At 38.7% G+C, this 12,964-nt stretch overlaps 1 protein-coding gene across 1 annotated transcript in view; it reads right to left on the bottom strand.

The window, feature by feature from the left end:
- PWP1 (PWP1 homolog (S. cerevisiae)) overlaps nucleotides 1–10,273 on the bottom strand; it is a 17,636-nt gene extending 7,363 nt beyond the window's left edge. The window contains exons 1-7 of the mRNA XM_009332973.1: nucleotides 10,124–10,273; nucleotides 9,595–9,680; nucleotides 7,114–7,210; nucleotides 5,408–5,518; nucleotides 4,527–4,657; nucleotides 3,065–3,138; nucleotides 802–898 (exon numbers count right to left, since the gene is read on the bottom strand). Coding sequence (XP_009331248.1) covers nucleotides 802–898; nucleotides 3,065–3,138; nucleotides 4,527–4,657; nucleotides 5,408–5,518; nucleotides 7,114–7,210; nucleotides 9,595–9,680; nucleotides 10,124–10,235 — 708 coding nt within the window. The 5' untranslated portion in view covers nucleotides 10,236–10,273. The remainder of the gene's footprint in view (nucleotides 1–801; nucleotides 899–3,064; nucleotides 3,139–4,526; nucleotides 4,658–5,407; nucleotides 5,519–7,113; nucleotides 7,211–9,594; nucleotides 9,681–10,123) is intronic.
- Between the last annotated feature and the right edge of the window lie 2,691 nt (nucleotides 10,274–12,964).

Raw genomic sequence — 12,964 nt, 5'->3', positions numbered from 1 at the left:
CAGCACATTCCCCCCCCCCCAAATCCCCTATGAAACTTGTTGATGCTCAGATTTCTCATAAAACAGTGCAATAAATGCATATTATTTTTATTTCAAACACCCCCACCCAGTGGAAACAAGATATTTTCCAATATAATTTAACTGAACAGAACCACATGCCCCCTTTCTGCCCTACATATTAAAAAAAAATAAGCCGGAGGCAGTAAAAGAATAGCTGCTTCCAGTTTGGGGAAAAATGCAGATGTTAGCAAAAAGCAAAAATCAAGGGTTTGCCAAGGGCAGTGACTTTGTTAACAGCAAAATAAAGTTATAGCTATTAATAACTAACTTTCACATTTTAATTACTATGAGATGAATTTATTTCTGAAGTACCCATCACTATGGTACTTTAGTATCATTTATCTTAAACTTTTCTCACCCAGAACAAACTAACCGACACTCGTTGTTTCCTTAAGAGAGAGTTACAGTTTGACCTGTGCTCAGAGATCTATTTTTTTTAGCTTATAGCTTATACCAGCACTATTAGATTCCCAACCATCAGGGCTTTCACACAAAAGGCGTTTTAAAAACTGCTGTAAATCTTTGCAAACTTTTTAAAGGATAAGCTAAATAACATTTTTAAAAGCAAATACGGTGTTGTTCGCCAAAGCAACTAATTGAGAAATTTAAAGAATTCTGCACAGTTGTTAGAAAATTACAGAATTGTTGTTCTACGCATTCGCTACCAAGCAGCTCATGAAAAACTGCAGTTATTTTTTCTCTGTATTTTACAGTGGAAGAAACACAGCAATTATTACATACCTTGTCTGTATGTAGCATCAGGCTGGCTGCTGGCTTACCCACAGACATATCCCACAGAATCACAGCACTGTCAGCAGACGCACTTGCTAAAACATTCCTGATAATGGATCAAAAAGTAAGTTTTAAAAATCTTTATACAGATACAAACAAATAATGGTCAAAAATCCAAAATACATAGAGAGCCTGATTCTGAGATCAAGTACACTTTGGCCTATAGACCATAATCTCAAGCCTGAGGGACAACTCGTGAAGATGGTTCTAAGTTGCAAGTAAAGCCTACAAACAGGCTATATTACATTATATTAGTACAACACTTAAAATAATAATTGACAGTCTTGCTTCCATTTCCCCCCACACACCACTTAAAATATCATTTACTGGAAGATTTCTAGAACAAAACAAAGCAAGAAAAGCTTTTAAGCACTTCCTTTCCTTTGACATTAAGACAGTATTTTTAAACATTACCTTTGCAACTTAGTTTTATTTGCATATGCATACAGCCAAGAGCCAGACAAACCCGTTTTTAAAATATCTTGCTCTCCAATATCTGAGTGTTTATATAACTACTGAAGACACAACGCTGTACATCCTTCACAGAATGCTGAAAGGAACCGCTAACATTATAGTCAGTTTACAGACCCCACATTTCAACTTAAATTTGACCAATTGTGTTAAAGCAATAAACACAGTTTAGAAGTTTAATCAGAAAAAACTCAAAACATTCCCAAAGGCCTGTCAAGTACACAGTACAATTGCTACCATTGCTCTTAAAAACAGATCTATTACCTCAACATGCTGTTTCTGATTGAAACTGCTCCCCCCACGCCTTTTTTTTTTTTTTTAATACTAACCAAGTGTTTCTGACTGAAAGAGCTAACATTCTCCCGGAAACACTGTTCTCCCAAACATTGTTACATGGGGAAGTTAAGAAAATGCATAGTGAAGGCTAGGAGAACATTTTACAGTAACATCATTATGACCTCCAGGCAGAAAGTTATTTATAGAGAGCTGTCACAGTATGTCTTGCTTAAAAAACAACAACAAAACATTTAAACAAAGCTGCTCCAAGGAGTTCCTTGTTTTGCCCTTCAGCTTCCCACTTCAAGGCTGTTTTTATTTCCTGGAAGATCGACCAGTATCAGAGTTCGTAACTCAGCACATTACAGAATTATGCATTCCAGACACTTAACTCTTGTAGCCGTAATTTTTGTGACTTGTCTCTGTATTATCACCAGACAACTGTTTCTAGGTACACGAAAGCTACTCTTTTGTAACACTGATGGAATGATCACTACCACACTCCGTGCATATGTATAATTTAAGAACAATAGACAACGCACTATAAATTAAGAGTGCAATTTATGTACATTTACTGCATGTCTATGTGGGTGTTTCCTTCTTCAGGATCTAGATAACAAAGCATTGTAAGTGAAGGCTTAGACCTGCTCATCAGGAGTATGCGGAGTTGACTATGTGTATCTTCAGAGACATTTATGACAGCAGGGAAAAAAAAAAGAAAAAAAATCAGCCTGTGTCTGACTGGAACAGTTTCAAGGCCCATGCTGAGGATCCTCTGACAGCTGAACTGTTAAAAACCACCTAAGCGATAAAAAACGGCAGCATCTTTATTTCAGTCAGCACATTGTCCTTGACCTCTCCCCCGAGATGGGCCAGCTTCGTGTTGCTTCAATAGCAGCACTTCATTGCTAGTTCATTCAGGCAACAGGGAATTCTCTCTGCCTAGGATAACCCAAAGGTCAGAGTCATTTCTATAACTGTGCTACTAGGGCTTTTACACTCTCTCTTCTGTTCACAGCTCTGGGGCAATAGCCAGAGGAAAAAAAACCAGCATAGCAAGGACTTCCTTCTATAAATGTACTTCTATCTGTTCAAATGGCGGTTTAGGTCATTGGCAGATTGGCACAGACCAGGGCAGCCCTTCTGCTTCTCCAATTTGTGCGTATGACTTACATGTAGCCGACATAACAAATGGCTTAGACCCACCTGAGCCCTGCCCTCATCTGGACAACTTGCAAGTAAAAAGTGACCTGCAGCAATATATAGGTTTAAAAAAAAAAAAAAAAAATCAAGACTTTAGTTAAAAAAAAAAGGGGGGGGATGTATTTTTGAGAATTGATTCATTTCAGCACAGCTTTCAAGTTCAATGTTATACTACATAAGATTTTGGATTTGCGTGAAAAATGTATGCCTAATAAAGTATACAAATTTGCAACCATCCATTGTTATTCAAGTATTCTTTTACCTGCTTTGTTTATTCCATGAAAGATCAAGCACAGCATCAGTATGTCCTTTCACTGTCCCTTCTGAAGATAAACTCTGTGTATGCAGATACAACACACTTTTGAAAATCACAGCTTCAATGGAAATCAAGCATTGCAACATATTAGTGTGAACTCCTTAATCCCTTCACAAACAACTTCATGTTTTAAATTATTCTCACTTGCTGCAACAAGGCTTTTGATAGAACTGTCTCTGCAGTACCTGCGCCTCGCCTCCTACCCCAGATCTCAGATTGCTCCATTCACAGCTGGTGGGCTTACAGAACTGGTTACTCCCTTCAGGCTAGTAGAAGAAATTTCATTGTCTCCAGCTAATGTGCAGCTTCTTCAGCTTCTTTCTAAACACGCCTGGCAGTTCTCTCTCCCTCCTCCCAATTAACTGAGCTTTAGGCCCTTGTAACTGCCAGCTCCTACAAATTCTAATTTAAAATGGTTAAGCTTCAAAGTTTACTGGGACAGCAATTGGAAACCACCCATAAGCCACCCCATTCCTCTTCTGTTCTTAATTCCAGGCTTTAATTATCCATACAGAGAACAATTAGCATTTCAAACTGAGGTAACATTTATGAATGGTATCTTCAACAGCAATTCTGATAACTCGGTGATTTTCAGAAGCAAGTTTCACAGAACAAATTCCCCTTCCAAGGATATTTTTTCTATTGTTTTTAAAACTAGAAAGTCTGAGAGCTCAAGAAGTAAACCCCCTTCACAATTACACAGAACGGTTCTTTAGCTGACTAACACTGCAGTGCTCCTTTGTTTGGGAAACTAAGTTTAGCTATATACCCAGTGTTCACCCTCCCTATTTACTCCAGGGAGTCTTTTAAGCACTTCCTGAAGCATCTACTATAAGCAAAGTCTAGAAGATTTAAGTTATGTTATCTTCCATACTTGTTTTACATACCAAAGAATTTGGACAAATCATAACAACACATTCAGGCATACAATGAGGGTCAGATTCATCTCACATAACTTAGCATCCAGCCTAAACCTCAGTCTTCCTCTTTGGTAGTTAAGGTTTTCTCTGCAGTCCACCAAAAGAAACTCAGCCATTCTCTGGGGGTGTCTCTATGCATTCACCTTAGACAATCTCGATGACTAGCTTAGAATATGCTTAAGTTTTAGATAGATAAAGCTAACACAGATGAATACTGAGTAAATATACTTTATTAGTGTCAACCTTGTCCTTTATTGCTCAATGCCTTTTCAACTCTTTGAGTCACAGGAAAATACTAATCTTAACCTATCGCAGACGACCACGACATTATCTTCTGTAACCTGTCTAAGCACCATCCTTCAACATGACAGATGGAACTAAACCAGATTATCTATGATTTTTTCAGTGTAGGAAAAAAAGTAATAACGACATTATCCATGCTCTAAGTTTCCTCCATCCAACCAGATAAACCATTTTGCAATACTTACTTTCTTTCCTTTCTTTTTCTTCTTTTTCTCTTTCTGGCCTCCAAGAGAAAAGACTGGTTCTAAGGATTCTACTATATCAAGGTCCCAAATGTCAATAACTGGGGTCATGTTACCCACTGCAACATAATTTCCTACAAGCAGAAACCCAAATGCAACGACATTTACTTAGAGTTACGAAGCAGCATATTTGGCAATGCAGCTGTTGCTTATTTCTTTGAGTAAGTAAAACTTATACTTATGTGCTAGAATCTTCTATTTGAACATCTTTGATGATTATAACTGACAAGGAGCAATCTAAAAATATCAACTGACAGCAGATGTTGCCAGAAAAAAATGTACTTGCTCTCCAATACACTTCCCCTTCAGTACAAGTAACTGTTCAAAGAAGCTATATAAAGTTCCACATGTTTAAGGAAAAAAAACCCCAAAAACACATTCCCTGTGCTATGAGAAAAAAATAAAAATCTGTAAAACACAGGAAAAAGGTTACTAAATACATAAATATATATATAAATTTTGCTGTGTTTTACAGTTAACCAACTGCATTGGCCATAACAATTTTGAACAAAAGCAACCTTTCATTTGCAAATGGAAAATAAAGCAGATTAGAGAAGAGCTTGCTCTGGTCTGCTAATTGACAGTAACTTAATTATTTGTAATAAAACCAGTGTTTTAGTCAAATCACTTGTTATGGCAGCATCACTAAGATGACTGTATCACCAAACCAAAAAAACCCTGATATTCAGTTTTTCCGTCTTAATATCTTGGTTTTATTTCTGTTCATACCACTGGAAGAAATTATTTAGTGACAACATTACATTTATATACTTTTCAAGCAAAAATTATTTAACTGGACATTTACGGTATCCTTTACAATTTACCTACTGCACTATCAGGACTAGGATCAAAGTTCAACCACTCCAGACTTAGAGGGTAAGCAGGCAAGATGATATCATGATGTACGTAAAATGAATTCTCTTCATGATTATAAACTGAAAAAGAATTAAAGATATACAAGACATCAGTGAAGAGGCATAGCAAGCAACCATAAACAGTTCACTTCTGCAAAAGGCAGATGTGGCAAACACTAAACTGTCAAGGAGATCTAGAATTCGCAGTGTGTCCAGAGTTTTAGTGTTGAGGCCAGAGCCTCCAAGTACTAATGTTACCTCACAGAATTACACAAAACAAACAAACATACTCCTGTGTACTTTAGATAAAGAAGTGACAAGTTCAGCAAAGCTTAAATACTTTATTCCTAGCATACTATACTACTTTGTTTGTAAGATCACTTCAAAACAGATGCTCTGTATCCACCACCACCACTTTCTACAGCAGGATGCATTAATGAAGGTTGAGACATTCATTTTACAGAATCAGCAATTTAAAAAAAATAAATAATTCCAGATGCAATCACAGGGGAAATGAAGGTAGAAGACAAACAGTTTTCAAATTAGAGGAAGCTGAAGAAGCCAGATGAAGTGACCTTTAGCAGGTTGTAACTGAGATACAGGAAGAGTTTCGGTAAAGCAGCCATATAATAAACACAGCATTCCCTTTAGCCAGCTATTTTTCTCCTTATAATAAAAGAATTTATTAACTGGATAGCAGGTAAAACCCATTAATTATTTTAATAAAATGGTATCATCACAGACACAAAATCACTGTGCCATTTTTAAGTGCACGTGACAGATGTTCAGATACTAACTAAAGTCTTCAGTTAACTAAGTAGTCTTAGTAATGAACTAAGACAGGGCTACCCAATGTTATAAACTGCAGAAGCCTGTGCTATTGTTCTATAAGTTTACACAGGGAAAACAACACACTTAATAAAATTTGTAAACACCTCCAGACACAGAAAACGCCAGATGCTGGTATCTGAAGAGATGCCTTCAAACACTGTGGTCTTGCTCTTTTCTTAGAACAGAATACTTTGCTTGCAGAAACATGTACCATAGCAGAAGTAGCCAGAAACATTCCCCAAAGAACTGCCATAAGAAAAGATGGTAACTTCAGCACACCCAGTAGTACTCCTTGCTGCAACAGAAAAATCTTTTACGCAGTAAAACTAAACCCTTCTCTAGAACAAGCGATATTCAGACCTTATTAAGGATCATCTCTTCTAAAACTAAGATGAGAAAGGTACTGATTCTTCTACTCCTAGCAGTGGAAAGCACATTTAAAGAAGAAAGGAGAAAGCAAGGAGAAAAAAAACCCAACAACAAACCACTAGAGGAAGCTTGTACGATATGGAAAGTAAGACTGTTTGGAAGAAAGAGCATATGTTCAGAGAATAAAAATGCCATAGTATTTTCTAAGTGTCATTAGGAATGAAACAAGGAAAGGAAATGCTATACAGCCTGATAAAGGCACGCTATCCTCTAAATAACAGTAACTCCACATTAAATACTCTAGTTCTGGAAAGTGGTTAAAGCACCATGATGTAGGAAAGAGGACAAAACACACAGGGCAGATGGGGAGAAAAAAAACTTTGAAAAAACACCTCCCCCCTTCTACACAGCCATATGGAACAGGATAGGCAATATTCCCTAAGTTCACTGTAAGGAACAAATCCTATGTTACTTACCATGGACCTCCAAACTACAGTAGTCTTTATCAGCTCTGCCACAAAGGACAAGATTGTCACTGGGCTTAATCAAAAAGTCCTCCTGTTCATATTGATCCTGAACAGCAAAACGGAGAGGACAACAGATGTTAAGCAAAGCACATAAACGCACAAAACTACACACGTTCAAAAGGCTGAATCAATAATAACTTTTAACTGTAACTGAAAACACTCAAAACCCAATACCCTGCTGCCCACCCGCCTAAAACCATCTTATGGTGGTAAACAGAGAAAGACAGGAACCAGACTCGATCATGGGGAGATTGAATAGTTATTATATAGACTGAACAACTGTTTACGTGGACCTAGGTGGATTTAGAGAGATGTTTAATTACCAAATATGAAGCCTTCTTTTGAGGCTACCATGATGCAGCCCATTGCTGAAAAGAGAATCACCACCAGGAGCCCACATACATAGCTTATTTCCCTTGTGCTCTCTTGCCTTGAGCATTTATGAAGTGTAACAACTTTTTACACAATAAGCATATTGTAATTGCTGTTCACATCCAGGAAGCAATTCCAAGAGCATTAAAGCATTGCCTACTTTCTGGAAAATATTTCCAGAAAAGTACTGCCTACAGCTATACTGGGCATTCAGCTGTACCAGAACAGATGTAACCTCTCATCTAATTTTCGTTGTTACTGAGGAATGGAAGGCATGCAGGGAATTTTTGTTAGTGGAAAACTAAGAACCGTACATAAAAGTCAATAGTCTTACACAAACAGAGTGCCATCCTTCAAATATACAACACATACAAGACTTTTTGGACTTCTTGTTGCAAGCTTTTAATTTCTTTTTTATTCACTTCAAGCACCTTTTCAATATTTGAATTCTATTAAGTACTGCAATTCTTTGAATTAATCAACTTAATGCTGCACAGTACTTAGTTGTCAACAGTACCAGTAGTAAACACCAAAAGACAACAAAAAATGCATGTTGAAGCACTAAAAAGTATTCCTCAGAATTTGAGGAAAGGACTTGAATGTAGGAAGAAAGGCCTGAGAAAAAGGTGTTCACTTTTTCTATGTCTGGAAGAAAGTTAGCTTTTCTGACACAGAATAAAAGCAGCTCATATTCTTGCTGAATCCCTGTGCAAATACCTCTTTGACTGTAAGAACCACTTTTAAAGCATTTCTCTCCTCTACTGGTACACAGGAGCAAGAAAAATCATCAATCAGTCAGTGGAACACAGAGAAAACATACAGCGCCCCAAAGTGCGCATAGCAAGTGAACTCGTTTTAAAGGTAAGACGTATACCTTCCTCCTTGAGCTTTGTTACAGTATGTGAAGTCACCATAACAACTCCTTGTATGAGACCACACGTTTGACAAAGTCCCCTGACACACAAATCAGACATTGTGGTAGAAGCCTACAGCTACTCTTTTCTTTCAATCTTACTAGCTTTGTAAAGAATCAAAAATAGTATAGAAAGGACAGCACCCCGAAAAATCTCAGAATCTTTATGCTTAGAAGAGGTCTCAAAAATTCATCTACTCCATCGCCCTGCCCCAGATGATCATAGTTTCTCCTAGTTGCTCTCTAGATTACATTGTCTCTTCTCACGCAACCTCACCTTGTAACCGATTTCTGTGATCTCTCCATGTAAATTAAGTCGATTAAAAGTTGCAATCTATCCTTCTGAACTAAACTGCAGGATATTCTCTAGAATCTCTCCATATCTTTTCTGAAGAGGTACCAAATATCCTAGCTAAGGCAATACCGATGTTAAGTAGAGCAGAAGGATTACCTCATGCCCTGCATGCTGCATTCCTATTCACCAGAAAAAGACAAACAGGCTGCATAACAGGACAGCGCTGTTGACACAGCTAGCTTGTGTTAGACTGCAGCCAGAGACTTCTTCACCCCCTGCAAAGCTCCTACAAAGCCAGCTCCTGCAAAGACGTTCCCCATCTGATACTTGGTGGAAACTAATACAGGCAGAAACAGTCGATAACACAGTATGCTATGCATATACGCTTAATAAACAGTGACATATTTCTTCATGCCATACTCCTAATTTGACATGTAGCCTGAGTCCACCTCAGTTTGGTTTCTTCCACAAACTGGTGGAAGGTGTAAGAGTCTTGCAATCTGGAAAGTTTTCTAATTTGGGTCGTTAGTGGCCTCAGATACTGAGATTTGTTATTTCTTCAAACATTTTCCGGGTCCTAGTAGATAGGTGACAAACCACCTCCACTTACAGAACTATGTGGATTAAAGAATGAGCCAGTTCACCTTAACATCTGACTTAAACGTAAAAAGCACACGTAGAGGGGACTGCACAAAGCAACTTTAAAAGAAAAGAGTTCCGTCTGATCAAAAATCTGGCACACCTTTGGAAAAGGACGGCAAGCACTTACAGACCCTAAGGCAGTGTGGAAAATTTAACTGATTTTTAAGTTTATACTGTTTAAGATATTTAACATTTTTATAGTACTTACAGTAGTTTTTAGAGTGATGTAAGGATCATGATCATTACTCCCATATACTGCCAGAGCAGCCAAAGAGTCTCCAAGTTTTATATCACCTAGATGGGAATTTCAGAACATTTTTTTATACATGTCAATGACAGCTGAAGTTAGAAACTCCTGTGCCAATACCTGTATTACCTGTATTGCAAAATATCAGGAGTGGGCTAAATGAACTTCCAAGTTCCAAACATAAGAACCTCAGCAAGCTAAACTGCTTAGTGCTTTCAGGGACTTCTGCTGCTCTGCTCCAGCACTACAGCAGGGGGAGTGACAGTCTTTCCAACACTGCTATCGGTTCTAGTGTCAGGCAGGGGGACACTGAATTGTTTCACTCACTAAATGACTTCCGAAACTAGGACAAGCAAATACTTAAAAATGTAAATTTCCAGCATTTGAAACATAGCACTGTGTAGTTTTAGGATACTAATGTCATAAGTACAACAAGAAGCGAAAAGGTTTTTCACTTACACTGCATATCTGACATTGAAATTTTTCTTACCTCTGTATTCCTCTTCATCATAATTTTCCAAGTCATATTCATCCAGTTCATCATCAGACGGGTCTTCATTTTTATGAGATGACTTAGCTCTGCCAGGAAGGGCTACATTCATGTCACATGCCACCTGGCCTTCATCACTACCATCAGCGCCATCCCTGTTTAAAGATACACAACCCTGAGAAACTGTGACAGATATTTAGAATGCTTCCAGGTAATTGCAGTCCAAGGGGAATGCCAACAAGATTTCAGCACACAATCCTGGCTGTTCACGTGGGTTTCAAGTCTTTATGTCAATAGTTCGGAAATCCATTCACTCCTTTGCCATCTTTTCCCAAAATACAAGGCACCATTATTCTCAGGCTTCCAGAGAAAGTTTTTCAAAGAATCATAGAATCATTTAGGTTGGAAAAGATCTTTAAGATCATCAAGTCAAACTGTAAACCTAGCACTGCCACATCCACCACTAAACCATGTCCCTAAGCACCACATCTACACATCTTTTAAATACTTCCAGGGATGGTGACTCCACCACTTCCCTGGGCAGCCTGTTCCAGTGCTTGACAACCCTTTCGGTGAAGAAATTTTTCCTAATATCCAATCTAAACCTCCCCCGGCGCAACTTGTCGTTAAGAGACAATGCAACTTGTCTCTCGTCCTATCGCTTGTTCCTTGGGAGAAGAGACCCACCTCGCTACAACCTCCTTTCAGGTAGTTGTAGAGAGCGATGAGGTCTCCCCTGAGCCTCCTTTTCTCCAGGCTAAACAACCCCAGGTCCCTCAGCTGCTCCTCATAAGACTTGTGCTCTAGACCCTTCACCAGCTTCCTTGCCCTTCTCTGGACACACTCCAGCCCCTCAAGGTCTTTCTTGTAGTGAGGGGCCCAAACCTGAACACAGTATTTCAAGTTTCCTTGAAAGTTTTCATGACAAAACGTGGCACAAATTTTGCTGGACAGAGCTAAGCTGTATGTCTAAACCCCTTTCTCTTACCCTTTTTTTTGTGGATACAATGCTCTCAACCTCACCTCTGTGCATTCACATGTGTCCAAATCATTTCTTCCTTTTTCTTTTCCCACCCACAGGCCCTGTCATGTGTGATGACTCTTGCATTTCTTCAAGATTTTTAAGACCTTATTTCATCATATTTCCCATACTTACATTAGAAGAAAAAACAACATAAAATTCATCAGGTAGGGACATATTGAGGATTACTTCTTACAGGGTAAACTATGCAACATCTAGAAAACTCAGAACTTCCGTGGCAACAATTCCGTATGCAAAGAATTCAGTAGAAAGGAGCATACATTAAACATCGGCTGAGAACCTAACAGACATCTCAGATGTCTCCATGGAGTGTGCTCCATAGGAACTCATCCCTGCTGAATACACTGTATTTCTGTCCTTCTGCACACAAAATTCCCAGGCAACAATGAGCCGAGACAGTTCTCACAGATATGTTCTGAAGTAAATATCAGAAACCTATTTTTATAATCTATTCAGTAAAATAAACCCTTCACATTACCAGCTTCTCCTAGTGTAAAAACTGGTAATGTGAAGTGTTCATTTCATTTTTTTAGTTTTATTTTAGTTTTTCCTAGTTTAAAAACTGGTAGCAAGATAATTAGAGATTCTAAATCTGAGTCTGATTCGTGATCTTTGCACAGGAAAAAAAGTGACTGATTCTGTAACAAATTCTACAAAGTACCAGATGTTATAAAGAGATCATAACCTCTTTGGTTGTTACGGATGGTCTTTAAATTTCCATGCTGAAGTTTAACAGAACGATTAATTACTAACAAACAGTACCTCAAATCTTTCCATGTTTTTGAAATTGCCAGAGAAAGGAATCCACTCAAAAAACCAAAAGTTCACATGCATAAAGGAGAAACAAGTAACACCGCACATAACAGAAACATTAAACAGAATTGGTTAAGAAAGTAACGTAAAGTAAGAATCTTCCAAACGTTTAAGATGATTTTGGAACCACTAAAAAACAAAACCAGAACAAAACACATTCTGGGAGAAAACACTCTGTTCAGCAATAAAGTCACAGATCCATCTAATAGGAATCGGGTGGATAATATTCACCCAACTATAAAAGCTTTTACTGCGACCTGTTGCATCTGTTCAATCACAGTGGGATAACCACTGTGGTTCAGCCACACAGTGGTACAACCACACACCCTACATAGCTGAAACAGAATCAGAAGCCTAAATCTATGAACAGATCTAACTGAAAAAGGCCAGAAAATGGAATAAGACTTCAATACCTCACCTTTTTCTAGACAAGAGAGAGACATTTCATTATTGTCTTCCATAGATTACGTTTCCTAAATCCGTCACTTCTGTTATTCTTTTCAGAAGTGTATCTACCTTTTTCTTAAAAGCAGGGACAAAACTTAACTACGCAACTAAGGGCTTCTAGTGCTGAGTGGAGCGTCACGATGTCTCCCGTTTCATATGTGAGCCATAAATACACCCCTGAGCGATGTTTTGCCTTTTTTTCCAAAGCGTAAATACCAAGTCACTCTGAGCTCCACTGTGGCCTCCGGACTCGCTTAGATTGTGACGTCTCACCCGCAGCATCCACTTTTTCACAGTCAGTTTGGGACTTCCATCTCGGCTTGCCACATCTCCAAAGCACCCATGGTTACAAACCCAACTTCTTATTTCCTCACTCTAGGCGGGAACGGCAACTCCGGCGAGGACCGGGCCCCGAGTGGGTCTCCGCAGACTCCCCTTGAAACGCTCGGCTAGTCTGACGGCACGCGGCTGCCAACTGAAGAACCGCGTGGGAAGACAACCCCTGTGGCCGTACCCACGACGACGGCAGGCTATACTCC

The sequence above is a fragment of the Pygoscelis adeliae genome, unplaced genomic scaffold (genome assembly GCF_000699105.1).
Source record: "Pygoscelis adeliae isolate BGI_AS28 unplaced genomic scaffold, ASM69910v1 Scaffold38, whole genome shotgun sequence".
NCBI lineage: Eukaryota > Metazoa > Chordata > Aves > Sphenisciformes > Spheniscidae > Pygoscelis > Pygoscelis adeliae.
The sequence above is the reverse complement of the archived record's forward strand: the minus strand, read 5'-3'. Positions and strand labels throughout refer to the sequence as shown.